The 27,988-nt window shown below is 47.8% G+C and overlaps 3 protein-coding genes and 1 long non-coding RNA gene across 60 annotated transcripts in view; 1 reads left to right on the forward strand and 3 right to left on the reverse strand.

Moving 5' to 3' along the window:
* Positions 1-1,859: 1,859 nt before the first annotated feature.
* Positions 1,860-8,620, reverse strand: POU3F3 (POU class 3 homeobox 3). Its single transcript, XM_065060339.1, has one exon. It carries the CDS (start codon positions 7,434-7,436, stop codon positions 6,117-6,119), a length of 1,320 nt encoding a protein of 439 aa, XP_064916411.1. The 5' UTR covers positions 7,437-8,620; the 3' UTR covers positions 1,860-6,116.
* Positions 7,272-27,988, forward strand: part of LOC135579320 (uncharacterized) — a 57,530-nt gene continuing 36,813 nt past the window's right edge. For 16 of the 50 annotated variants that reach the window (XR_010472129.1, XR_010472140.1, XR_010472146.1 and 13 more), the window contains exons 1-3: positions 19,771-19,904; positions 20,391-20,521; positions 26,875-26,956. The gene's annotated coding sequence lies outside the window, so the exon portion shown is untranslated. Of the gene's footprint in view, positions 7,410-8,813; positions 10,928-19,756; positions 19,905-20,390; positions 20,522-21,247; positions 21,365-24,885; positions 24,970-26,874; positions 26,957-27,988 lie in introns of those variants that run through there. The other 34 variants (XM_065060433.1, XM_065060467.1, XM_065060454.1 and 31 more) reach the window with 27 other exon arrangements.
* LOC135579318 (uncharacterized) lies at positions 12,159-20,589 on the reverse strand. 8 transcript variants are annotated; one of them, XR_010472079.1, is made up of 5 exons: positions 20,519-20,589; positions 20,288-20,341; positions 19,805-19,924; positions 17,661-17,774; positions 15,027-17,366 (listed from the first exon to the last, which is right to left on the reverse strand). XR_010472079.1 is itself a non-coding variant. In XM_065060352.1 (3 exons), the coding sequence occupies exons 1-3, from the start codon at positions 19,769-19,771 to the stop codon at positions 14,942-14,944; spliced, it is 636 nt and encodes a 211-aa protein (XP_064916424.1). In that variant the 3' UTR covers positions 12,159-14,941. The 8 variants fall into 8 exon arrangements, 2 of the variants coding, with proteins under 2 accessions (XP_064916424.1, XP_064916421.1); XR_010472080.1 differs by having other exon boundaries at positions 19,815-19,924; positions 20,492-20,560; XR_010472075.1 differs by having other exon boundaries at positions 20,492-20,551.
* Positions 26,645-27,988, reverse strand: part of LOC110360325 (uncharacterized) — a 206,807-nt gene continuing 205,463 nt past the window's right edge. Inside the window, exon 14 of the long non-coding RNA XR_010472155.1 lies at positions 26,645-27,924. This is a non-coding gene — a long non-coding RNA (uncharacterized LOC110360325). The remainder of the gene's footprint in view (positions 27,925-27,988) is intronic.

Below are 27,988 nucleotides of genomic sequence, written 5' to 3' on the forward strand. Positions count from 1 at the left end.
TGAGGTCATTCTCCCATATAGACGAGATTGGCTGCATGATGCCAGAATCTAACGCCAAGATCTTATCTGCACGGATCTAAGAGCAACAGAAAGTAAATGTTAGCATAAGGGGAAATAAATTTTGGAGAGAAACATTCAAGAAGGTGTCCCTGAAGGCTTCTCTCCTGCCCTCCCCAGCCGAAGTACCCACGCACTTTACGACAAAGACAACCGTTTCGGCGCAAGAGACTCTTGCTTTAGAGCAAGGACAGGCTGCACCCCAGATCGTGGGGCTGTGCCTAGCTGGGGCTGCACCTTGACATTTTTAATCCCCTCTTCCCTTTCCTGGGTGATGCTCTGCTCGCCTCTCTAACGCTCTGCGCGGCTGAATCTTATTTATTTTTACTGTTTTTTGTTTGTTTTTTTTTTTTTCCCCCCTGTTACTCCAAATGTCTTAATGCTTTTTGATTTCAGGAAACTCAAAACGGAAGGGGGGATGCTACTTGAAAAGTGTGACTAAAAAAAAGATTTCGCTGTACAGCCATCAGTAGCACCAGGAGACAGCTCCATTAAAAAAAAAAAAAAAAAAGGGAAAAGGAAAGAAAAAAGTAGTTTCCCACTACTCTTGAAAGGCCGTTATTTTTTACATCGCTTTTAGGAAGATAGATTAACAAAACATCACATTTCAAGCCACTCTGATCTGTAATTAAATGGAGGAGCCGGTTTGTATTCTCCTATGGCTTTTACAGAAGTTGCAGTGATCCAAAGTCAGGTTGCTGTGTCAGAGTGGCATTTTTATTAATGAGAATACAAAAAGCTTGCATATTCTTAGCCCGGCTTGAATTTAGTTGCTAAGCAACCGCTGTATGGTAATTCATCCGCGAAATTTAAATCTTGGAGAAAGGATCCTGCGTTTTGCTGAATGGCCGCCACGAGGAAAACAACTTGTGGGACCCGCAGCAGCTGCCGCCGCGGCACCGCGCCGCCCGCCCGCCGGCTCCCCCGGGCCGCCCGCCGCCCCGGGACGGCCCGCCGGGAGCACCGGCCCAGCTGCCCCTCTCGGGCCTCTCCTCCTCCCGGGCCGCCCCGCAGGGAGGGAGCACGGCCGGGCACTGGCGTCCTTCCCGTCGCTGCTGCCCTGCACCGGCCGTCCACGCGTGGGCAAACGCGGCTCCCCCGTTTCCGCATGCGAGGCGCGGCCCGGGCCCCACCGCAGCCGCCCCTGGGGAGGAAGGACGGAGGGCGGGACACAGGTCCCGGTGCAGCCCCGACGGCGCGGCCCCGTGGGCACCCCCGAGGCCCCGTCTGCTCCTTCGGCGTCGAGGAGGACGAGATCGGAGGCGAGCCTTCCCCCGCTCGGCCTTCACCCCTCGGGTTTTTGTCTCGCCAAAGCCTCTCAGCCAAAAAAGCTCCCTACTGCTGTGTCATTGACACCGCGGGGCCGCTCGCCGCCTCTCTCTCTCCCCTTTCTCCCCGCCGCCTATTGAAGGGCTGCGCCCGCTCCATTATTCCAAACTGCAACTGAAAATACCGGTGGGGTAACCGCCTCCCTGCACCTCCACCGATCGCTCACCCATCCATCTCGCCACAGGCGACCAAAGCTCCTTGTCATCCCTGGTTTTAGCAAAACCGGTCCCTGTCCTAAAGCGCTCACTCCACGCCTGCCTTCGAGGCCGGGACTTGTTGCATCCCTTTTAGAGTTTGATTAATTACTCTGGAACTTAAGCAAACTAAAGTACATGTAGCGAAGAAGCTCAAGCCTACAGTTTGGTCCTGCAGTCTGCCAGTTACAGAGGTAGTATTTACCCTCTCGTGCAAATCGGAACAAGTATCTCTGCACCTCAAAAAGGTATCCCTGTATAAATATATAGGAGTATCGATTTTGCTGTAGCTTGAAGATGTTGATCATTTATTACAAAAATAAACGAATAAATACAACAATATATTGTTGCTTTCAACAGGATAAATATTTTACAAATATATAATTTAAAAAACAAATTTAATTGTTAAAATTATTTAAAATATCACACTTATTGATAAAATTATCAATAGCATATACTGCATTTCATATCAGAACCAATGATTCTCTAAACGTTCCATTTAAAACCATTCATACAAAACAAGTTATGAGCATTGTAATGTGCAAACACGAGTCACTACATTAAAGCACAAGGATTCTGTAAAGATCCGATAGGAACCGTTGCGGTTTTTGCACCTCTTTGCTAAATTCCGGAAAAATTGCGGATCAACAACAGTGAGATGACTGTTTTAAATACACCTGAAAAGAATTTATTGTATACAGACTAGATGGGGGAAGGACGGGATAGGAGTGAGAAGACTGGTGTGTAGTAGAGGACTGCAGGATATGAAAATGTAAACTATAAATAATCACATCTCGGGATTACCCAGACTGATCAAACATAACTTGGTAAAATATTTGGCTTTCTTTTAGGCAGGAAAAAAAAAAAAAAAAGAGTAAGGAAAATGATACCGACTCAGTTACCAAGCACAGAACACTGATATTATAAATGAATACAATTACTAAATTCATTAAGAGATCTGGCGATATATAACAATATTTTCATTATTTACACGTGTAACAATATAACGCTTAGCGCAAACCTTCCCAGTTATTATCTATCTCTTGTTATCTCATAAACCCACAACCCTGAAATTCCTAAATACATTCAAAGGATTCACTTTCTCGGAGGCGGGGAGTGGGGGGAGAGCCCATGGCCTCACTTTTTGTGCATAACAAGTCCGCGGAACAGGCACATTTTGCCAGTCCCTCCGACCAAACGTTACTTCTCCAGCCTAAACCCAGCTTTTCTTAGGCAGCAACCCGCAAAGCTTGCCTTTTAACAGAAAGCAGTGTGAAGCCTAACGTTGGTTCTTTGTCGCCATCCAAATCCAGTAATCAAATACCGCTCGGAAATTTAAATAGACCTTCTCCGTGTCTAATAAACCGCTCCCCTTCATGTGTGAAAAACAGGATCCCACCTCACGTGTCAGTGGTACCCGGCACCCGGAGAGGAGCCCGGCGCTGCCCGCCGGCCTCCTGAGCCCGTCCTTTCCCCTCCCGAGCTACAAAATTAGCCAGGAGCTTTTGCTAAAACGAACAAAAGAAAGAGCGTCCTTTACCCTTTCGGGTTTTCTTTCCCTTTGTTGGGTTGGGGTTTTTTCTCCAGACCCACCCCCCTCTTCCCCCCCCCCCCCCCCCCGCTTTCTTCCGTGTCAGTAGGGCCTTTCGGATTTCGCAAATCAAACCGACGGTGATATTTACTACGGGCTGGTGTTAAAATAATGCATCCCGGTGCATGGCTCTCAGGTTGGATTTGATTTATGGACTGACACAAGGCCTATCTGAAAGGAAGAGATGTTTGTTGTTCCTACAGCAGTTTTCTGGGGGTTTAACCTCTGCCCCAATAGCACGTAGAGAAGCAAGGCAGGGGGGGTCGCGGAGGGCGGGGGAAGAGAGAGAGGAAGGTGAGGAAGGAGCCACGGATGAGATGGATCATGAAAGAAAACCTTATTCTCTGGTAGACTATCGATGGGGGACGGGTGATGGCGTTAGATGCAGCTCTCTAGTTCCCACAACCTCCCCGCTTCAAAATGAAGAGAGTTGAAACAGTCATTCACTTGCCCCTATATTGCAATAAATTATAGCCGATAAATATGACAGGCTAGCTAGTGCATCTGTTGGCATCTCCAACATTACCAACACACGCATGTGTTTGTAAAGAAAAGATATGGCAGCGCTACGGCAGAGTGGAAGAGAAAATTAGACTATACCACTTCACACTCCATAGAAAAACCCTAAAACAACATCAACAACAACAACAACAGCAACAACAGCAACAACAGAAATGGTGAACTAGGCGGACCGCATGTAGGATGCTGAAAGTATTCCATATGTCCTTCGGGAGGAAAAAAAGTACCTTCTCCTTGCATTATAAAGATAAATTAAATACAAATATTCATAGAGACATAAAATGCGTCAAAATAAATTACAGCTGAGCCCCTTTCCCCACCCAAGGCTCAGTTTGAAAAGAAAGAAAACAAGACTGAACTTTTGGAAACATCCCTGCTCTCAGCACCGGCCATTCGCGACCAGCAGGCAGACTCAGGCATCGCCCTCACCGGAGCGCAAGCCTCCAGCAAACCGGCACAGCCCTTTTACTGGGGGAAGGTGGCCTTTGACGATCTCTAATCTCGCCTTCCTTCCCCATGGCACGGGTCCCCGGGTTGATGGAAGAGGCCACGGACTCCGTCCCGGCAGAGGGACGGGCAGGGATGCGGGAGGGAGGGCGGCAGCCAGCGGGTCGGACCCCCTCGATATTTCTCTCACTTCAGCATTTGCATCATTTCCCTTCAGAGAACTTTTTTTTTTTTCTTCTTTTTTTTTTTTTTTTTTCGACACAGTGTTTATGCATCAGACACAGACTATTTCATTCTAACAAATTTATTTTCTCAATCAGCTCTTACGGAATCACTACTCAAATTAAATTACAATCAAATTATCACATCAAAAGATACCCTTATTACCTAACAACTGTCCATATTTTCATTTCATTTTGATTTGTGCTCGTCTGAAAAAAACACGTAATACAAGATCTGGGGAAAAAATAAATTACCGTTTTGCAGCAGTTCATAGGTATTCTGAATAAAATATTAAAAGAAGTCATTTAATGAAAATATAAAGCAAATTTTTTTTAGATCAACAACGGATCTAACAATTCTATATTGCCGTCTTTTTGAAAAGTCTGTTTATTAAAACCTACCAAAAACACTGCTTGGAAATGGCAGTATTATATAATCACATCCACAGCACCCATTCAATCAAAGTTGGCAACGGATTTAGGAGAGGAGAAGTTCAGATAAGTGCAGCTGCAGATGCTCAGTCCTTCTAAATCCCTTTATCTGAATCAGTCCAGAAATAAAAAATAAAAATATTAATAAAAAAAATATTAGCAGTGGATTTTTTTTGTTATGACTCTTCCATGATGATTGGCAGCCGTCAGAAGCAGGACTTTGATAGCCCTAAATTATTTCCCTTTCTCTCGCTGGTTCCCTTAATTCATGCAAAGTCCTTCTACAGACCTCGAACTTTAGGGACCAACAACCTCTCCTTCTCCCACCCTCCCCCCCGGCGTCTGTGTGTGTCCCCCCTCCCCCTTTCTCCTCAGGGTCAGTTTTTCGGCGTGCGGGCATTTATTTCCATATTTTTGTTCTATAGCTATACCTATATATATAGATAAATATATATATATGTATTTGCTTCCCTATGCAGTCTGCTTGTTTTTAGTGCTGTGTGCATATTTCTTTTCTTTTTTTTTTTTTTTCTGGAAAAAGTGGCCCCTTTCATTTTGCAGAATCTATAGATATATAGATATATATGTTTTCACAGTGGGTGTCTGCCTTGCACCATAATTCTACGGTTTGGCCAAGAAAAACAGGGTATTGGAATGCAGCAGGCACCCTCAGATTGACCAGATTATTTTACTTCTGCTTCCCTTTTTTGGATTCCTCCCATTAAAAAAAAACCAAACAAACAAAACAAAAAAAAAAAAAAAAAAGAGAAAGGAGAAAAAAGTTTCCTTGATTCATAGAAGAGAGCCCTTTTGGGGATAGGGGAGAAAGTGCGGGGAGAGGGGGGAGGAGGGGAGAGAAGAGGTGCAGACATCAGTGGTGTTCCTCGCTGCGAGAGGGGGACAATTTGGAGAGTGAAAAATAAAAGAAACAATAATAATAATTAAAAAAAAAGCCCAAGCCCACCCTCCCAAGCCCTCAACCCACAACCAACGCCCCGGCACATCTGCAGTTTTGGTGCATTACGCATCTCCACCCCGTTTTCCCAACGCGGTCTAAACGCTCTCGCTCGGATCGACCTTCTCCACCGCTCCCTATTGGTATCGATCTTATATATATATAGATGCACGCATATATCCATATATATATAAACACAAGCAGTCTGAACGAGCCTGGATCGTGTGTGTGTGTGTGCGTGCGTGTGTGTGAGCGTGTCTGTGTGAGCGTGCGGGTGTGCGCGGAGGTGCCGGCGGTGGTGCCGGTGGCGGTGGCCCGGCCCGGCCCGGCCCGCGATGCCCCCGCGCCCCCCGGCCCGCCCGCGGTGCCCCTCACTGCACGCTGGTCTGCAGTCCGTGGTGAGGGGGCGGCGTGTCGGAGTTGACGGTGCCGACCTGGGAGTAGACATCGTCGGGGGTCTGCTGCTGGATCCCCGGGGGGGTCATCCGTTTCTCTTTCTGCCTCCGATTGCAAAACCAAACCCTGACCACCTCCTTCTCCAGCTGCAGGCTGTCCGCTAGGTTCGTAATCTCCTGGGCGGAGGGCTTGGGGCATTTCAGAAAGTGGCTCTCCAAGGCCCCCTTGACACTCACCTCGATGGAGGTCCGCTTCTTCCTCTTCCTGCCCTGGGCGGCGATCTTGTCGATGCTGGTGGGGCTGCCCGTGGAGGAGTCGGCTTCCTCCAGCCACTTGTTCAACAAAGGCTTCAGCTTGCACATGTTCTTGAAGCTGAGCTGCAGGGCCTCGAAGCGGCAGATGGTGGTCTGCGAGAAGACGTTGCCGTAGAGGGTGCCCAGCGCCAGCCCCACGTCGGCCTGGGTGAAGCCCAGCTTAATCCGCCGCTGCTTGAACTGCTTGGCGAACTGCTCCAGGTCGTCGGAGGTCGGCGTGTCCTCGTCCGAGTGCGGGTCGTGGCTGTTGACGCCGCCGTGGTGCGGCGGGTGGTGCCCGGGGTGCTGGTGGTGGTGGTGGTGGTGATGCCCGGGGTGCTCGCCCAGCTCCGGCGTCTCGCCGCGTACTAGCCCGGGGTGCACCAGGCTCTGCCCGCCGGGGGGGGGGCTCAGCATGCCGTTCACCGTGAAGCCCCCGGGCTGCGAGTAGAGGAGCGACTGCTGCTGCTGCTGCCCGCCGGCCATGGAGGGCAGGTGGGCGGCCGCCGCCGCCCCCCAGGCCGCCGGGTGCCCCTGGTGCGGGGGGCCCAGGTGAGGCGGCCGGTGGTGCAGCGCCGCGCCCGAGTGCAGGTCGTCGCGCCCGCCGCTGCCCTTGACGTCGGGCGGCGGCGGCGGCTGCTGGGGGCTGCCCGTCATGCCCACGGGGCTGCCGGACCAGGGCGAGCCCGCTTCGGCGGCTGCGGCGGCGGCGGCGGCGGCGGCGGCGGCGGCGTGGGGCAGGGCTGTCACCCACTGGTGGGCATGGCTCAGCATATGGCCGCCGTTGCTGGCGGCCATGGCGCCCGGCATGAAGTCGCTCTGGACCATCTTGGCCGCCGGGTCGCCGCGGTAGCCGCCCGCCACCGAGGTGACGGCCACGCTGCCCGGCTGCATGCCGCCGCCACCGCCGCCGCCGCCGCCGCCCGAGTCGGCGTGGACGATGGAGCCGGCCGCCAGGATGCCGTTGCCGGGGAGGTAGGGGTTAGAGGTGGCCGCGGCCATCCCGCGCCCGCCGCCCGCCGCTCGCCCCCGCCGCGCCGCCGCCGCCGCGCCGCCGGCTGCCGGGCGCCCGCCGCAAGCGCCCTTGCCCGGCGCTGCCGGGGCCGCTGCCGGGGCCGCCGCCCGCGCCGCCGCCGCCTTCCCAGCCTCGCCGGGGCGCCGGGGCGCGGGGTTCACCTGCTAGCGCTCCTCGGCGCGCTCTCCTCCGCCCGTCCGCCGGCCGTCCTGCCTCCGCTCCGCGGCGCGCTCTTTGCGGTCGCCGGCTCTCGCTTCGATTGTTATTATTATTATTTTTTAATCGCTTTTCTTTTTTTTTTCTTTTTTCCAAAAAAAGAGAAATATTTAGCTGTACATATATTTTTCCTCCGCCTTCTTCTTGCCCGAGTTTGCTGCTCGCAGGGAGGAAACCAAACAAAGGCTAAAAAGCGAAAAAGAGGGGGGGGATCAAAAAGCCCCCGTGTCTTCTCCCCTCTGCTCCCCTAGGAGTACATCTCCACCTCTCAGCCTTCCCCTCTCAGAGTGAAACTTTTCCTTTTCTTCTTCCTTTAAGGCTTTGTGTTTGGTTATATTTTCCTTTTTCTGCCTCTCTCTCTTGTCTTTCTCTCTCTCCCCGACTCCTCGATCTCCTTTTGCTCTTTTATTTGCAAGTTTTGTTGGTGTCCTAAGAAAACTTCCTGTGATGATGGTGGTGGTGATGGTGGTGATGATGCATTTCTCAAAGTTGTGCTGTTGCTGGAGCACTTTGTCCCCTTTGAAACAAGAGTCCTGACGGAGCCTTCTTGCTAGAGTCACGCTCTGGATAAGACATTTTTTCTCTCTACCTTTCCTTTAGGCAGTTGGAAAAAAAAAAAAAAAGTAAAAAAAAAAAAAATCAAAAAGTTGAAATTTCTCGTTACCTCGCGAATTGTTTCTCTCCCTCTCCCGCTCTCTCGCTTGGTTTGTTGTTTTTTTTTCTTTCTTTCTTTCTTTTTTTTTTTTTTTGGTGTTTGTTTTGCTTTTTATTTTAATTCCAGCAGTTGGTCGAGGGAGGAGGCGGAGGAGGAGCGCCTTGGTGGAGAGGTGTGTGTATGTGTGTGTGCATATATGGTATCCTTTATACACTAACTCCAGCGGGGAAGTTGGCTGCCGGGCTGGCAGCGCGCACTGGCGGTGCCGGAGTCCCGCCGCTCGCCTCTCCCCGCCTCCCTCTCCCGGGCCGTGCCCGCGTCCTCCCTCCCTCCCCTTCCTTCCCTCCCTCCCTCCCCTCTTTCCCTCCCTCCCTCCTCCCGCTGTCTCCCGCCGCCGCCGCCGCCCGCGCCGCCACCACCCTGCCCCGCCGCGAGGAAGCCGGCCGCCGCCGCCCCCGCCGATTGGCTGCTGGACCCGTGACGGACAGCCTGCCGCCGGCCGTGCGGCCCCCCTTCCGGCCGTTCCGATTGGCTGCTTTTTAATTTAGGCAAAGTGGCGTCGGAGCTGGAAGTCGCCCCCCTGCCTTCCCCTTCTCCCCCCCCAACCCCCCCGCTTCCCTCCATCCCTCCTCCCTCTCCCCTCCCTCCTTTCCCCCCATCCCTCCTTGCCCTCATCCCTCCGCCTCTTAACTCTTCCTGCCCGGCGGACACACGCACCTCGCAGCTCTCCCGCCGCCGCTCGGGCAGGGGCGAGCGCGGAAGCGGGGGGAGGGAGGATAATAATTAATAATAACAACAACAATAATAATAACAATAATCACGGCGCCAAAGCCGGGCGAGGGGGGAGCGGCGCGGATGCCACCCCCGTGCACACTTATTCCCCGCCCCGGCACTGCCCGCATCGGCAGCGAGATCTGCTCCCCCCCCGCTCCTCTGCCGGCAGGCGCCCGCCCCCCGCCCGCCCCCTCCTCTCTTTGTCCGCCCCCGCACCCCAGGGTGCGCTCAGGCCCCCGGCCGCCCGCCCGCAGCCGTCACGCCGGGAGGCCGGCCCGGCAGCCCCGGCGAAGGGCCTCCCCGTCGGCGGGGGAGGCGGCTAGGCGAGCCGGCGGCCGGGCTTGCCCTGCTAGCTGCGATCTCTCGCGGGGAGCCGGCCCCGCGGCATGAAATGCTGTATTATTTCTCGTCCAGCGGAAAGAGTTAAGGGGGGCGGGGGAAGGCGGAGGAGCGAGGGGGAGAGATGCGACCGAGCGGAAACGCTGCGCACAGGCAACCTCAGTGAACCACGGAAAAGAGAAAGTGGCAACAAAAACAAGGGCGAATTGAACGCTCCTCGGGGACCACCGGTGCAATAACACCGTTCGGACATCCAGGGGACACGGCGCTGCTGGTGATCGTGCCGCGCTGTCCCACGCACGCAGCCCCGCACACGCTTTCCTAAGGGAGGGCTGCGCGGGGGCCCGCGCAGGGAAAACACTCGCGGGGTGGGCATTAAAACGAGGAGCTTCACCCCTCGCCTGGTCCTGCCCGCCCCGCTCCCCTCCTCCGCAACCTGAATGATTTGGCCCCGGGAGGCGACGAGCTGCCTCCCGCTCTTCTCGCTCCTCCGCGCCCGCGGAGCGAGTCCCGCCGGCCGCCAGGCAGCCGGTGTTGAGGGTTCCGTCCAGCCCTCGGCTCGCACGGCTCCAAATTACCATAGTAGGTAGGTTTAGAAAAAACATTAAAGAGAAGCGTACGGGTCTGAAGGGCACTAGTAACTAAACCCCAAACATAACGATTTTTTTGTTGTTGTTGTTCCCATGCGTCCTCCAATGGTTTCTTTTTTATATATAAAAGATCCAACACAGATTTCATTGAATAAATCTGAGATCTCCAGGTGCAGACGTTTGAATAGTCAGTGCCAGAACCCCATGTTTTCCTTTCCAGCCGATTTTGCTTGGATCAGGCTCAAAAACCGAGTGAGTCTCGTGGTTTTGTTTACACTGAATGGGGAGGATAGGAACGGTGCCATGGGGCCGTCTTTCATTAATATACAGTGAGGATTTTGTCTAAATTACTGCTATGAATTTCACAGTACACGCTTTCAAAAGCCGTCTCAGGTGGCCTGATGAAACGTGATAGCGCCTCTGCAAACAGATCTACTTTCTTAATAAAAAAGGAAGGGAGGGGGGACGAAATCCCCCCCCAAAAAAAAAAAAATGTACACCCTCATAACAGTGACAACAAAAAATAAAGCTCAAGCTCGAGTAATATTTTTTATTTAAAAAAAAAAAAAAAAGGGAAGAAAAACCCAAACCAAAAAACAAACCACAACAACTTAGTTCCCCAACTCTTCCCACCCCCTCCCTTGCAGAGTGTGATTGTTTTGTCTGGAAAAAAATCCAAAGTATAACAAGGGGAGAACAGTTAGTGCTGATTTTCATTTGCATAAATTTTCATATATTTTGGTGAAAATAATAGACTAGTGGAGAGCGGGGCTTAGTGGAGTCAGTGCAAAGGAAAATCTTAACATGGATCGTTTCGCTGGAGTTGAGAACATGCTTTTTATCCCCCTGTCACCTTATTAAAATCAAAAATTAAAAAAATCTCTAAATCCTGGAAGTATGATCGGTAAGTGTTTTATATTTTTTATCTACTCTTGTTTTCTTTAAAGTCTTCTGGATATATATTTTCAAAAGCTTCGGACAAGACAGGGAACCCCATGGCAACTGCCTGGAAGGAAACAGGCTAAAAAAAAAAAAAAAAAACAGAAAAGGAAAGGGAAAGGGAAAGGAAAAAAATATCCCACCAGCAACAAAAAGCACCTTAGTGAAATATTACATAAAAAGCATGGATTCATTCCAAAGCTCAAGGCAGCAAAGCAATTCTTCAGCGCTGGAAAGTCTTTCTGGTTACTACTTCACTTTTCTGGGCACTGTTAATTATTGTAACACCAGGACCGGGGCGGCGGGGGTGGCGGGGGGAGGTGTTGTGCGGAAAGCTCTCGAAAATATCACGGATTTGTAAAGGAAAGGAGAAGCAGAGATGCGGGCTGTTTCCATTTCTAGGGAGGGGGGAGGGGGCAAGGTAGGGGGGGTCGGCCGGCGGGCAGGGAGGGGGCCCGGCCGGTGTAGCGGGCGGGAGAGGGGCCGGGGCCGGGCCGGGGCGCTGGGTCACCCGGGCACCTGCTGTCAGCGCCGGTGCGGAGGGACGGGCGTGGGGGGAGGCCGGAGAAGGTGCTGAGCGGCGGTGCACGCAGAGGGTTAATATTGTAACTAGGGAACAGACGGTTAAGCACAACATCTAGAGCTCTGTAGTGAAAGTCCATCAGAAAGAGTATAATCAATCAAAACTAACCAGGACATCCCTTCATTTTATTCTCCAAGGAGATTGGGGCTGGAGGATTACAGCCCAGATTTCACTTTGTTTCTCTCTCCTGACAGTCTTGGCTGTCTCTCTGCTTTTCCTGAATCCCGTCTAATTGAGAAGTATAGGCTAATGTTCTGAAACTCTTTTATAGCGTTTGGGTCAGTGTGATAAATAATGTGATAAATAATGTAGTATGAAATTGGTAGGCCAGATACTGCTCCTGAAAACTTTACCGAGGCTTAAATATCCCATTACATTACTTTAATTTATTTTAATTTTGGCGTGTTATTTGCATATTTTTTCTTTCCCTCTCTGTTGCTGCTCTTTTGTACACACAATAGCTGGTGATCATTGGAATTTCCTAGAATTAGTTACTTCTTTGGAAACGGTCGATAGTCAAATCAATAAAATGGCTTGTAAAACTAGGGAGGTATAGGTTTCAATTTGGGGGGGAGAAGAATCGCTCATTTTCCACTTCTTGTTGACGTGCCCAGAGTCTCTTTTGACTGGGGTTAACTCTGTGTGCTCCATCGGAACAGATGCCGTATAGAGCTGCTCCCTCAAGATCATTTGTTTCCTTGATGGGGGAACATTTCTGAGCAGAACATATTGGTTGCCATAGAGAAAGAAATAAAAGGAAGAACACTAGTCACATTAAGCTATATGTTTGTGCACTGGGCTTTAGATAAAAGGACCCCAGTTCAAGCCAGAGAGAACGGGGCCAAACCAGAGCTTCTTAGCTTCACTAAAACTAGCTTTATTTTGTTTTGGACTTTTACGGTTGAAACATGTAAGCTAATTTTATTGGCTGTCGTTAATTTTATACGGTACGGGTTGCTGAACAAAATCAACTTTCGCCGAGCTCCGCCAGGCGCCGGCCGCCCGCCAGGGGGCGCCCTGCAGTCAACCTCCCCCTCCCCCCCCGCCCCCCTCGCCCCCATCCCGTCTCGTCTCCTCTCGGCCCCGGAGGGGAGAGGTGGCAGCCTCGGGCTCCCCCGATCCCCGGCCCCTGCTCCCCCGGCACATCCCCGCCGCCAAGGCATCTTGGCCTGTGGGGAGAGCCCCCAAACTGCCGGGGCCAGCGGGGTGGGAGCGGAGCGCCGGGGGTGGGAGTGAGGGGGTCACCAGTTCAAAGGCCACCCCAAAAGTGTCCCAGTTGCTGTGATGCCTCCAACGGACCCGAGGCCTGCGAGAGAGCTAGAGGAGCTTATCAAACACAGGCACGGGCATCACGGTTCGGGGCAACCTGAGATACCACGCAGGTTTTTTGGTTTTGTTTGTTTGTTTGCTTGTTTTTTTTTTTTTTGTTTTTGTTTTTTTTTGTCCAAACAAGGCGCTCAAGACTCTGGAGATGCAATAAAAAGACTCTTTTTTTTTTTTTTTTTTTTTTAGATAATTTAATATTTAATCACCGCATTAAACCTGGAAAAGTAGGTTTTTTTGGGGGTTGTTTTTTAGTTTCTCCACCCCGCCTCCCTCCTTCTCCCGACTTATCTATCTGCGAGAGCCAGCGCCGGTGTCCTCCCTGTCCACACCGGCTGTACACCGGGCGCACACCGGGCACAAGTTGTTGCCGTCCGAGACACTCGTAGGCGTTAACTTCAACTAAAACCAACAACATCGACGGCGACCACAACTTAGCTCTACACAGCTCGGCTCTCAGCCCCTGACCCAAAGCGCCCGCTTCTTTTCTCCATTTCCCTCCCCAAGTGGTTGCAAGAGGGGATAAGAGTGAGAAATGTAGGTTTTTTGTTTTTGTTTTTGTTTTTGTTTTTGTTTTTGTTTTATGTGGTATTCTTGCCTAAACACGGCTGCTTCTCCCTCCCACCCCTCGCCCGCACGGAGCTGGACACTGCCGGACAAGCGTGGCTGCAGCATCGTTTAGCGCACCTGCAAGGGGGATGTCCCGGGCAGCCCGGGAAGGAGGCGGGGGGAGAAAGCGGCGGCCCCGGGGGGGCGTTAAAGCCACTTTGTTCCCCCGCGTCGGAGCCCCAGCAGTTTCCGTGCGACTGGGAAAGTTCTATTCCTTGCCTCCATAAAGGAAAGACCAATTGGAGCCCTGGAAATCACACAGCCCATAAATATGATAGATCCTGGCAAGATGAACTCCCCGCCTAAAAAGCTAACACATACAAAGAAAGAAAAAAAAAAAAAAGAGAAAAGTAAAAAAGAAAGAAAGAAAGAAAGAAAGAAAAGTAATCAAACAGAGAAAACGACCTGCAAGAACGTACAGTTTTGATTTAAAGTGTTTGTAGGTCATCATTTGGAAAACGGAATCAAGTCTCCGTGTGTATTGACTGCGGGAAAATGGTAGAGATATTTACATGAACAAAACTTTCCACCCACCACATTTGGCGAAAGAAGCACTAGCAATATTCCAGACTAGTAAAACACATTTCCAGAGCGCAATTCTCATCAGAAAAGTGGTCACTTGCTTGGGATTTGCCGTAGTTTAGTGAACATTTCCCTCGCCCCTGAAGCGGGCGATTTTCGGAGTTGAAAGGACCTAGCAAAGTTCATCATCCCGGGTTTGGGACTGAACGGGTTTTCCAGCAGCTTTCCTCTGTCTCCCTCTTACCTCAGCCCTCCGAATGTAACCTGCTTTATGTTTTAGACAAAACGAGAGTTAGCTGCTCAGCTCCTCTGCTGTGTGCCTGCATTAGGTAGCAGCAGCAGCAGACCTCGGGGTACCGCAAGCGAACAGAAAAACTGACTCTAAAACGAGCAACAAGTTAATTCGGCAAAACTTAACTTTGCTGGCAGCCTTTTGAACAAGTGCGATCCGGCCAGGATTGCCGGATTAGTGCCTGCAGTGGCACCGCCGTTTTTGTAAAACTACTACAAAGACCATTTTTTTCCAACCCCTCTTCTTTAAATAAATGCCTATTTTGTCAGAATGGACGCCTTTGGAAAATGGATGTGGAAGCGATTCTGTCACGGAGGTAGGGAAAAGAAAGTGAATGTTTACCGTATTTAGTATTCATTTACTTATAGTGGGAAATGATTAGGTATCTACTAATACAACCGTGGAGACCAACTGCCTAATTAGCATTTACAAATTAAAATGTTAAACATAAAGACATATTCCATATACAGTCTGCTATATGTAAAACACATTCGTGCATAATACAGCAGGCAGCTGAAAACGTGAAGTTGACTGGCTTCCAGATATGTAGCGTTCTTGGCTAATGTGATCTGCTCTGGGTTTTCAAGCTTACCCATACTGTAGTTCATAGTTCTTATGACCAAGTTGATAGCTGTGCTACGGATATTACACTAACCAATCTGGAGAAAACAGGAAAATATACAGATTACTTTTAAAGGCTGACGATAATGACGATAAACACAATAGGCAGGCGGATCATTTCTCCATACTTTTTATTCTGAAGGCTTCAATCGGAACCTTATTTGTTGTTTTGAGCGTAACAAAGCAGTTCGGTTTTGTAATGAATTAGAACAATAATACAGAATTGCACATGCAAAGCAAGATAGCTGCTAAAATAGGGGTATTTTCTTTTTTTCTTTTTTCTTTCTTTTTTTTCCCCAGCTGCATAATTCTGATATTACCCAACGTGTCGTGCTCCTAGTTCACCTCACAAGGACTGTAATGAAAGTTGCCAAATGAATGGAACAGTCTATCTGTTGAGTTGAGCTCAATGTAGACACATTACATATGATGGAAACCTAATGCTCCCACCGACGTTAGAATCAGATGGATATATAGTTCCAATCCAGCTCCTTGAACATGTAGATTTTTACTTATAAGAATAATTGTGCATGTAGTGACACAAAAAGGGGATTTACAAGTTGGAGTCTTTTAAAACAGACTGTGAAAACCTTAGCCCTGCTTTTATTAGACATGATATCATTCTGATTTGCGTGCTTGCCATCTCAATAGCGTTTCACATGTGAAAAAAAAAAAAAGAGAAAGATCCATATGCATTACATAGATTTTCTTTTATGCACATAAGGACTGGCAGTCTCGTAGTGGATAAGAGGGTGAATAATTGTGATACACCAGAAAACAGTTCGTGCAGTTTGGCAGCTCTGTTTTTTATTATTAGATTTTTTGACATTTGAACTTGTCTATTGTCTGAGGAGCTCAGTGCAGATTGCAGTAGGTCAACCTTAAGGCTGCTCTTTTTGGCATTGCACACAAACATGCACACGCTGTCTGTTCTCCTTGTGTGAATGCAGCAGCTACAGTTTTACCGCGTTTTTTTTTTTTTTTTCCTAAATGCACATGTATTTATATTTATCTAATCCGCTTGGGGTTTTCACGGTCATGTGGTTAGTTTGTACGCGTGTTCATTTTACACCCGTTCCTCCAACCTATATAATTGCCTGATGTTGGATACTTTTAAGTACTCAGCCGCTTTTACAGCAGTATAATTCCAGCATCACGATGTTTGATAAAAGGGACTTCAGTAGCCCTGGGATTAAATGACATATTTCCCCGCAGCTTCGCTCAACTCCATCATGACTCCTACAGTCAAAAGTTAACATTATTCATCATCTCCTCGCATTTATTCCCTCCTCCCCTCTCTAAATTCAGCCCCGCCATCTGACTTGTGAGACAATTTCTTGCCGCCTGCTAGAGCTGAAGCAGGGGAGAAGAAGGGAAGAAAGGAGGGGGCAGAGGCGGGGACCCGAAAGCCAGGTGGGGAGCCCACCGCCACCCCGCGGCCTCGGGGGCGGCCTCCGCTCCGCAGGCCCTTCCGCGGGCGCGGAACGGACCGCGACCGCGCCGAAGCCCCAGCAAACCCCCGCCCAGGCGGGGCGCCCGGGGGGGAGGGAGCCGCTGCTGGCGTGGAAAATGCGAAATAGGGATGGATCCCCTCGGGGTGGGAGGGGGAAGGGGAGCGGGAAAAGTGGATCAAGCCCGCCTAGGAGAGTCAGTTTGCGCTGGGAAAATCCCGAGATTGAACGTAAATAACTTTTCCCTGGAGTGACTCGCGTCTCTTCCTCTTTCTTCTCTCCTTTGGTAGGTGCTGTTTTAAATTGAGACTCTCATCTGCCTGGGTGCAGAGACTCAGGCCGAATAACAGCCGATCTATCAGTCTTTCATTTAAATATGTATCTATATACATACATAAGTATTTGCATACGCATATGTAGATGCACATACAGCCATGCACAGGCGCATATACGTCTAGATTTGTTCCCCTCTTCACTCCTCCCTTCCTTCTTTAACAAGAGCCTGATAACGCGTTTAAGGCTTGTTATTTGAACTCTCAGATCAGCATGCAGAAATGTAATTGCATCGTTTTTCATCAGGAAAGAAAAGAAGGAGGAAGCGGAGGGGGGTGTGGGGGGGCGGAATTCCTGCCCCCCTCCGCATACACAGGCACCCAGTGCTCGGTAATCGCTGAGTCACGGTATTGGGGGTCAGTGGGTAAACATGAAGCAGAGAGCAAAACCCCGGTGCAAACCACATCCCTCCTCATCTCCAGCCTGGAGATCCCTCCCCTCCTCCTTCTCTTGGATTTATTAATCTGGATTTGGAATAAAGTGGCCCAAGTGTGGCCAGAGCCCTCTTTTGGGTCTGGATGTCTTCCTCAGGTGCAGTTGGATGTGCTTTGTTGCGGCGCGGATGTGGGACAAAAATCAACATTAAACTGCTGCTTAAACCGCCGGTGATGTGCTTCGTTTTGCGGGGAGAGAGGAGGAGGAAGAAAGGGGGAAACACCGGCCAGTTCACCTAGGGATGTAAAGAAAGGGAAAGCTTTCTCCGGGGCTGGGCCCTGATCTGGGTTTGTTTATTCCTGTTCAAACGCTATTGTTCCTGCCAGCCTTTGACACAAACAAAAGGGGCGGGGGGGGTGTGGGGGGGTGGAACAAAGCTACTCAAAACCAAGCAACCCTCAAAGGCGGATGAATACTTTCTTCCCTTTAAAAATGTATGTGGCAAGACTTTCTGTTGGAGGTTGTTTTCTGGGTCCCCCCCACAACTGCCCTGTGAGCTGAGCAGAGAGCCTGATTGTGATTCACTTACCAGGGCCCGCTTAGAGAGGTACATGTCCCCCCAGGTGGGTGCCACAGGGAGCCTCGCAGGGACAGCTTCTTGGGTCCCTGGTTGAAGTAGACTTGAAATCGTTTGCGGCAAGGCCTACAGTGGGAAACAAAGAGGCAGAATTGTTGGGAGCCCAAGAAGAGTCTGAAATACAGAGAGGCATTGAGCTTCCCAGAGATGCTTCAGCTTCTCAGTGGGGGACAGAGCAGGATCCTTTTTGGGCTGGCTTTGTGCAGTTAAGCGCTGGACTGTACAGCCCAGGCTGAATCAGAAGCATTGTGTGCAAATGAATAAGTGCACATTGTTTTGAGATGCTGCTATTGTATTTGGGGTTGGGGGGAGGAGGGGGTTACATTTTGTGTGCGTGTGTGGGTCTATGTGCTTTCAAAAGGTGAGTGCAGATTGCAATAGTTGCTGCTCTGTTTTTGTTTGTCAAACAGGGCCCTCCTCTTGGGAGAGGGGCATGTGGCGGATCCCAGCCCAGGATTACATTAATCAAAGCATTATTTCCCCAGGGATGTGCAGCACAAATGATAGTAAATCCTAATAAAATTGGATCGCTGAGAAATTGAACGCTTAAAGTAATCTGCTCTGCCTGATAAAAACTTCAAATTTATAAGATATTATGCATTCCCACCCCCAAACACCTTAGGTATCATCACTATGTGTGTGTACTATACATCTGTCTGTAGCAGAGAAATCACTGCTTAGTTTAATAGGTCAGTCATTATTGAATATATACATACATATAAGTGTGTGTGTGTGTGCACATGTATTCCACACAGATGCACACAGTCATAAAAAACCCTAAAATCTATTTGAACTTGACAATATTAACTATGGTCAATATATTATATGGCCAATATTTAAGGGCTTTGCATATGGTACTTCTGCTGTGTCAGGTACGATACAAGGTTGGGACAAGGCTTCACATGGCTGTGTACCAGCACTGTAATCTTGCTTTTTACTGATGCTCACCATGGGCCTCCATGAAGGCACCTGCGATCTCAGCCCCACTAAAAGAAGATTTGCTTTTTAAAGCTGAGACCATGGGGGTGGTAGGGAAATTAAAAAAATACATGGAGATGAGAATTTGAAGCTGAGTTTAGAAAGCCTTTGAGGGGATGAGCTTCAGAAGCAAACTGCCTTGGAGCGAGTGGGCCTAAGTGATAGAAGGGAAGATGTTCCTGGGGTGGTTATTTTGCCTTGGATGTGCAGTGTGCTGCACCCACAGTCCCTCTGTGTAGGGCAAGGCCACCACCTCCCCTGCCCCTTGGCAAGGGCCATGGAAGGCCAGGGTAGCCGCTGGCAACTCGCTGGCTTCAAATTCTCAGTCTCAGCTACTTCCTCCCTGCAGAAGGAAAGTTTGTTTATAATTTCAGCCGTAGGACATGACAGTAAACTCAAAGAAACACACTGTCCGGCAGGAAAGAAAAATCTTCCCCCCCCCACCTCCCCCTAAAAAACCACTGCGCTTCCAAACGTGAAAGGGGCAGAAGGCATTTCCACTCCCCCCGCTGAAACTCTTTGAAAGGCTGCAAGTTTTCCCCGCAGTTATAAATGCCGATCATTTCTCTTACCCCTGCCCATCTCTTGCCGTCCCGGGAGCCGTGGGACTCTGTTCCCAAGCGGGCGCCGGCCCCGCCGAGAGTCCCCACGCGTGACCATGACTGGTCCCGCACGCTGCCCTGCGACCGAGTCGTCTCGTACGCCTCTGCCTGCCCCCTATTTTTTTTTCCTGGCATGTCTAGGCAGACCGAAGTCGGCTTATGCCTTTCCCCTGGCGTGGGGTTTTCCTGCCCTGTCCTGGCCCCGGGAACTTGCGGGGAAGGGCGGGTGAAGCGGCCCCGGCCCCGTAGCGCCCCTCGTTTTGGGGGGGAGCATACTGTCCTGCCTTTAGCTGTCCCTGCTGCGTGCGGATAGGGAGGTGGCGAGACGGGGGACGACAACTGAGCCCTCTCCCAACCCCGAAATGACGCAGCCAAAGCATCGTCTCCCGTTCGGACTGGCTCCATTTCAGGAGCTCCGTCTCCCCCCACCCCCTTCTTCCCAGCCTTCCTCCTCCTCCTCCTCTCACCGTCACACTCAAACATCCCCCCCCCCCCCGCCCTGGTTCCCCCCCCTACCCCCAGCCACCCCAAACTCCTTCCTCAGGACTGTGGGATGCTGGTGAGCTCTGGTGAGAGTTGCCGGTCTCCATTTCCAAGCAGGGAGCAGCCGGGACCGGTGAGGCAGCCGCGGGGGGGCTGTGCGGACCGCGGAGAGCAGCAGGGGGGGGAGAGAAAACCGATGAATGAAAGAGGGGGAGAGGGGGAGGCTCTGCACCCGAGCCCCCCCCGTCGGAGCACCTCCCGCTCCCGGGAAGGAGCAGCCCCCGCGTTCCCCTTCACCCCCCCATAGAGCCCCCCCCCCCCCCCCTCACGCCCCGCTCCCCGTCCGCCCCTGCCAGCCGCCGACACGGCGCAGGGGCGGCTCCGCAGCGCTTCGCGTCCCTCTGCGCCCTTCTGCAGCTGCCCCGCGTCCCCCGACGGGGCTCTTGCCGCGCCCCGCACGACTGCCCTCGCCCTCCCCGGCGCGTATGCGGAGCGTGCGAGCGGGGATCCACTCACCCCTCCACTGACGGTGCCTCTTTTCCTCTATTCCGCTTTCTTCTCCTAAAAAACCTCAACCACCGCCCCCCCCCCCCCCCCCCATTAATTTGCATTCTGTTAGGCACCCTCGCTCGGCATTTCCCCCGGTTCAAACCGACCCTCCTCCCTCCCCACATCCCGGGTGCAACCGGATGACAAAAATCAAAGCTGGTTCCAATTTACCCCGGTTGTCTTCCTTTGAACACTCACAAGGTAGGTATGGCTCGGGGTGGGATCCCGCGCTCCCACTCCTCTGTGTTCAGTAAGGTGCCTTCCCCCCCACCTCCCCTCCCCTCCCCTCCCCTCCCCGCTTTCTTCCCCTTAATTGGCTCTATCTCGATGTGCACTTGTTTTGTTTAGCTCATTTTAACATTGCGGATGAGATAGGCAGAAAAAGGAGCGTTTGACTTGGTATGTGTCTCTGATATATATCTGATATATATATTTTTTTCTCTCCCCCTTTCCAAGGTGAATTTGCATTTGAGGTCTAATTCATATTTCAAAATCCTGGCATTTGAGGACCGTATAGTAGCAGGGCATTCATTTCTGTTTCTGAGGAGGAGAATCTCCTGCATTTGCTCTTCTCTATGTAATTTCATTGTGTTCACAAGTTATAGGGATTTACAGTAGGGATTTACATCAGTTATTCTTCAATTTATTTTTTTAAACAGCTGGATCAAATTTAAAGAAAAAAAAGAATATATATATATATTTATTGCAAAGGTTGCAAATACCAGGTATTAAAAAAGGAGCATACATTATTAACAATGTTGCAAACTTAAAGTCTAAGACACCCACTATATATTCACATAAGTGTATTAATCTGCATTCCTTGGAGTTGGATTTCTAGCTCCTGAACATGTGATTTTGATGACAGTCAGAGAAATTCTGCTATAGAAACACCAAGGTATACTTATAGTTCCTTACATCTATTTACAGGTGATTTGGCTGCTGTTTGCTACTCTTACTACAGTACTTTGTAATTATTTCACTCCTGAAACGCATTTCATAGGATTAGAACCTGCTTTACTCATTAAAGACTTTCAGCCTGCCCAGGTATAACTTTCATCCATGTCTCTGGAAATACTTATGTGGCCATGTGGACTTTATGGAAAGATTCTAAAAGATACATGGTCATATAAAAAGATTCTGGTTTATATCCACAGTTCTTTCCAGTTCTTTGGATGCGATGAAGAATTGGTCTACATTTAGGCCTGTATAGGTCCTTTAAGGACTTCCTTCATATATTTTATTCATATATATAAAATGAGTTTTATTTATATATATATCAATTACATGAATTGCATCTGTTGTATAATATGCATATGAGACATTTCAAGTATTTCTACATGCACACAAATTTATTTTCCACAAAACTATATGTTTGTGTATATGTATGTGATGAAATATATGCTGGAAGAGAAAACTACCCCCCAAAAAATTGGTCATAAAAGAAAAGCTGTTAAGGTAGTTCACTGGGAGTTTGCATCTGGTGCCTTGCAAAAGTCACTTAAGTTACAGACTTTACTGTAAATATCTACATACACCCCCATCTCAGCATAAAAATATTTGTGCATATATTTGTCCTTCTGGAACTTACTAAACAGGGCTATGAATTATGCCTAGAAAGATGCTACAGAGATAAAAATCTTATAAAATAGTAATGGAAAATGGAATTTTATATAATGCCAACAACTTTAGCATGATTCTTGGCATAAGCAATTTAGTGCAATTTCATTTGTCTGAACCAGAGTGATATTACAAAGTGAATTAATAGAACATTAGTACTGAAAAAAAGAAAGACTTCTTCCTTTGAAATATGAAGTGCCACTAACTTGAGATGAAACGTGAAAGTCAGTGAATAATATATGTGAAATATTAATATTTTAAGTGTATCATATTTAAAATTGCTGTGAACTTAAACAAGGTTTCATCTCAAGAAAAAACAAGTAATTCATTTTAGGTTCCAATTTTATATGCAACATTTTACAAATGAGGCAATTCAGTAAAGAAGTAAAGTCAGGTATGTAAGCATATTTTGTTATTTTGCACATGAAATACGGTCATTATGTAATATGAATTTAATTTGGGAAATGATAAAAAAGAACATTTGTTTTATTTTTCTACTGTGCTGCAAGGAAAACATTTTTAAGTGGCTGATTAATGAGATGAAATGAACTGATACAGCCCATAATACCTGCATGGGCTTTTATACCTCGTGAAACTGCAACACAACGGGACCTTTATGAAAGTATAAAGTCAAGTAATGCAATCATATTTTAAATTTAGAGTGGGAGTTGATACGATTCAGCTTGATGTTGTAAAAAGTGAGCCCTTCGGCACTTGGCATGATGTTATTTAAAAATTACTCCTGCAAGAAAAGTTAGTAAAAAGAATGTAGCAGGGTTGAATCCCAGCACTAAAGCTTGGGGACAAACTGCAGCACCACCGCCTGCCCTGTTGTTCATTTTAATAGGGAGAAAGTCTAGCCGTCGGTCCTCTCTCCTTAGTATGATACAAGGTCTATTGACTCCAGCATCGCACTGCCCTGCTATGACGAGCAGGTACAGCTCAGCCTCTGGAAGCCACAACTTCTGCTCCCGAAGATGGGCCAAATCCTGCTCGTTGCATTCGATGAGGCCACCTGGAGTTTTTGTCTCACTGGAATGAGCAGAATTTGGCCCTTGATCTTCTCCCTGGTGTATAACTCTACTGGGCCTTCATATAAATGGAGGGATTATTTTTGCGTTTATTTGATGTGCATGGAATTAGGTCTGAGGGCCTCATTGACCTCACCCTTACACCTAAGTGATCAAAAGATCTGACTCACTTTGGCTCCGGTCAACCAGGCCAGCAATAATTGCAGTCACTGCATGTGATACATAGGCTGCATACCCCTGGGTGGGGCATTCTGAAAAGTTGGGCAAAAAAGGTGTCTTTGCACTGGTGGAAAGCGCTGGATGTGTGTGAGCTCAGGGAAAAGGGCAGTTGTGTGTTCTGGGAAAGGCGCAGGCTGGCGTCAGGTCTGTAAGCACTTAGGAACTGTCTTGTTGAAGGACAACAGAAGTCTGGTTAGTCCGTAACTCGCTTCCCACCAGAAGGTGGTTGCAGGTGCCACAGAAGAAGGCAGAAGTTGTTGTGGGTGGTGGGGACGGAACACGCTTGTCACCTGCCACACAGCAGATCTCTTTCTGGCCACTTTCACCCAAAGCCCTGAATCATTTGCCATACTTCCCCCAATTATCTCCCATTCATTTCAGTAGCTCATGTTTTCGTCACAGATGCCCAGTTCCCTTCTGGTACTCACTGTAGAGATTTTAAATTCAAAATAACTGTGATGGGAAAAACCTCCCACCTTTTCCTTTTTAAACAGTTTTACCATTTTATCAGGATTTGTTTAAATATACCTTCCTCTGCTGTGAAATAACCTTTCTTTCCACATTTATACCCATATGCACAATGCTGGCTCAGAGCAGAAACAACATTTTAAAACAGTGTCATGCTTATAGGATAATTATTAATTTTGTCAGAATAAAAAGCATACTAAAAGTACTCCTTTCAAAGGTTTGTGCCTTAACATTTTTGAAAGTTTTTTCTTTTTATAAGTAATCAGAGATGTCATAACAGAGGTAGAAACTATATGATATATAGCATGTAGTCAAAGTATATGACTCCTACAGGACTATTTAGAAATATACAAAGATTATTTTTTCTCCTTTCGGTTAGCAGACTACTTGATGAAAAGGTATGTTTTGATCTTTATTCCTGCTTGTGTCTTGCAGTTCTATGAAGGCGATGTGAAACTACGAAATCAAAATTTTAGTAGCTATAAATGATACAAAAATAAGGAAGAGAAATGTTCATGATATGTATCTGGAGGGATAAATACACAATAACCATGCAATCTGATAGCAGAAAGAATAACTATTTGGCAATAAAACCAACGCCAAATACACACAGAATAATATTGTTCTAGTGAGGAATATAGGAAATAAAATGATACAACAGAAAGACACTTTTGAAACTCTCTATTTAGACCTTTTCCACTTGAATGTTCGTTTTTAATGTTTTGTGACCACTGAAATATGGTTAATGAACAAGTTACTCAAAACTTCTCTATCTTGTTTTCATATCCCATAGCTACAAATCCAAAAATCTAACCTCTAGCAACCCTGCTTAATGTTAGGAAGGTGGTTTTGCTGTTCATTACTTGGGATTCATTGCTTGGGATCTGGTTTCGTATACTCTTAACTTGTGGCTAAAATTGCTGGGGCATGTAAGCAGTGTTTGTGGAGTCATGCAGTTATTTTGTGCAAGAAGGCCAACTTTTTCAAACTGGGGTTTCATACAGGCACAGGGAAGGGATACTGCAGGAAAGGGACTATTTTTCAAGGGCATTAGGCATTTTCAGCCTCATTCAACTTCAGCGAGAATTATGAAAACTTGGTATTTAAAAAAAAACCCCTTTTCTTTAGAAAGTCAAATCTGGACATAGAAACTTGACTTCTGGTATTTCCAGCTGAAAAAAAATGGTAAAATGTTATCGCTGGAAATTTTTGTTTTTTATCTTTGTACAGGCTTAGCATCAGCGTTATGGATATAAAGCACAAACCTGCGTTTCCCCATGTGATAACTGTTTACTTTGCTTTTTCCTTCAGAAGGTAGGAGAAACAATTAAATCACTACTGCCCTGAAAAAAAACAGACATCAATAACAGAAATTATTGTTCATTACTCAATTAAGAAAATAAGAAGTCTGGAATCGGCATAGGGTGAATTATGATTTTAAATGCTGATATTTTGACTTTCTGAAATTAGGATCTTAGTACTGAACTCTCCCAGCTGTTTCTCACTACTGTCAGGAAATAATAAGATGCAAATTTGAAAGACGCATTGGAGGGACACCTTTCTGCACCATGACATGCCAAAACCTAAAGAAAATATAGTAAAGGTTTTGCAAAGCAGCCAATGGCCAGGGAGAGAAGAATATGCCATAGATGCCTCTGCACTGGTGAATCCCGTAGCAGGTCGCATGCACCTGGGGTTACGGGCTCCTCTTCAGACCAGGAGAAGCAGAAGAACCGAATTCCATGACTGGCTATTGGTGGAAGTTCCCTCAGTGCAACACCCTCAATTTTTGGGATCAATTTTGGCCAGATGGTATTGAGCTAAAAGTGAGAAAGGGGCCCAATCCAGATCTCTGTGTACCCCTAGTGCTCATTCTCGGGGGATGATTACTTTGTCTGAAAGTGGTGCGTAAAGCTATGACCCTCCCTTCCCAGAAAAACCAGAGGTGAGCTGGCCACATGGCCCCCCAGCAGGAGCTGGGGTCCCCGTGGTGGGAGTGATGCCCCTCTTTGTTGTGCCGAACCTGCAAGGATGGGGCTCCCTTCCGTATCTCAGCACCAACTTCGCTCTTTGGTTTCACCTCTAACTGCACTGCTAGTTTTTTATTTTGTTTTAAATCCTGGCTTCATCTAGAAATGATTGGGGTGTGCTCAGCACCAGCTGTCTTGATAGGTTTGAAATTCTTGGGAAACCTCAATACCGGTGTTTTATAAACACAGTAAGCAAAGCACGCTGGAATATTAATGGGTGAAACACATTTTAAAGGAGCACCATCACTTTGTAATTTTGACTGTTAAAATATATTGGCTAGGGGCATTTTGGGGGACTTACAGCAAAGCCACAAGTGTTCTTCACAATCTAAAGCTTCTGCATTTATTTTTCTGCCACTGTGCAAGATCCCTGGAGACAATGGGGGCTGTGACGCTGAGGAACAGGTTATCCTGACTGTGCAGGGAGCACCATAAAAATCACAGAGTGTACACAGAATAAAATACAACATCCCCCCCCTTCCCAGTTTCACTAATTTCTGGCATTTGTAGTAGTTACATTACATCAGCGTTGGGTAAAAAGGGAAAAAAAAGCAGACAGAAATGTGGTCTCTAAACTGACAGAGCCTCTTTAAATTTGCTTGAAGAACCATCTCAGGCAAAAAAAAAAAAAAAAAAAAAGACTTACTATGCTGTTCTGGATTTTATTTGTTTAAATGCAAATTTATGTAGCTGGCCACACACCAAAAAATGGAGAGTTTGGTACTGCAGTTCCTTTGGTGTATTTTTCAGCATTGTAATGGGCTACAGGGAGACAAAGGAGAATATGAATATATGGCAGTTGATATTTAGATTTGGGTGACATTTTTGCTTGTTGTAACTGTCATTTTAAAAAATCCATTTTCCTTCTATCATGCTATTGAATTGCAGCAGACATTGATGTAGGAAAGCTGGAATTATTTAATAATGAAAATCAGGAGTGATTTTTGTACTATATTTCTCATTAACGACCTCTCATCTGATGACGAATCCTGAGGTCCAGGCTAAACTCACCCATAGGGTAGAGTGCGCCGCTGAAGGGTGAGATGATAGATGGATCTCTTCCTCATCCACCAACACCTTTTTTTTTTTTATTTAATAAAGCAGTAAAAAGTAAACCCTTTCATAGAGCATTGAAAAGCTAGCTCGAGCATGACACTACTATCACACCTTTCACGGTATTTTTTTTCAGGAGTCTGTCCCTGATACTAGTCCAAAGGAGCTGCTTTTGGGAATTGCGTGTCCGACTCCGGTGTTTTCCTGCTAAGGAAGAGGTATGGTCTTTGTCCCTCACCTGCAGATGGCTTGGATGCTCCTACTTTTCCAAGGCGAGCACTTCCCAATGGGCTGCATTCAGAAAGTGCTTTTCATAGCATTAGTACTGAACCAAGTTACAAAAGAATATTAATCTAATACATTCCAAAATTCAAATATGTGTGATTAATAAGCATTATTATCTATAAATAAGGCTCTAATGATACTTTGGCAGTGTTGTAAACACAAGAATCAGAAGCAATTATTGTCATTATTGTTCTGCAAGTACTTTCCATGAATACCAAATGGTTATTACTGTCCAGCTCCTTGGCACATAGAAATCCTGTAAAGAATCAGTTGTCAGTCAGTAAGGTCTGGCCGGCTGCTGTTAACTACGTTTGTCTGAAATGCAGCCTACCTAAAGACAAAGCCCGCGAGTTATTGAAAGCAAGACGATTGTTGATTTAAAAATTCTTCTTTGTCTTTTGCAACCCCCAAAATGATGTTAAATAAAGCCTATGACAAAGTTTTCACATCCTGTGAGATGAACTGTTTGTGTGATGACTGTGATTAAAAATGGAAACGGATTCTCTGCCAAAAAACCTGCCCTTCTTTGTGTGAAACCCACAAAGGTGTGAATATCCCAAATAAAAGGTAGTGTGAAAATAATGACAAAGGCCCCCCCAGCTGTTAGAGGTGACCCACAGCTAGTTTTCAAGGATGTGGGATGAAAGGAGCATTCATCCCCACCATGTTTACCTTTCCACAGTTTGTACAGGTCCCATAAACTCGAAACATGCTGGTGGCCAGGTCCCACTCCCTGTGACAGCCCCACTTGCCTTCCTTTGGCAGTCTCACCTCCTTCACCAAACCTCACCGCTTTAGACGGTGCCAGCCAACAGCAGCATTTTGTGGTGGGTGTCATGTTGTTCTTCGGATGCCAGGGTGTCATCGTGAGCGGGAACAGTGTGGGTCTGACTCTCTGAATCTGCAGAAAGAAAAAGAAAAAGTAAAAAAAAAAAACACCAAAAAACCAACCCCAAACAGTAAGC

The sequence above is a fragment of the Columba livia genome, chromosome 1 (genome assembly GCF_036013475.1).
Source record: "Columba livia isolate bColLiv1 breed racing homer chromosome 1, bColLiv1.pat.W.v2, whole genome shotgun sequence".
Classification (NCBI taxonomy): domain Eukaryota; kingdom Metazoa; phylum Chordata; class Aves; order Columbiformes; family Columbidae; genus Columba; species Columba livia.

What these genes read in the sequence shown, in the direction of transcription:
- POU3F3 (XM_065060339.1), bottom strand. Translation starts at nt 7,436, where the DNA reads ATGGCCGCGGCCACCTCTAACCCCTACCTCCCCGGCAACGGCATCCTG.
- LOC135579318 (XM_065060349.1), bottom strand. Translation starts at nt 19,771, where the DNA reads ATGTTTGAGTGTGACGGTGAGAGGAGGAGGAGGAGGAAGGCTGGGAAG. An exon ending in ACGGCAAGAGATGGGCAGGG is followed by an intron (nt 17,775 to 19,258) that starts GTAAGAGAAATG and finishes TTCCCACTGTAG; the next exon opens with GCCTTGCCGCAAACGATTTC. An exon ending in ACCTCTCTAAGCGGGCCCTG is followed by an intron (nt 17,367 to 17,660) that starts GTAAGTGAATCA and finishes TTACATCCCTAG; the next exon opens with GTGAACTGGCCGGTGTTTCC.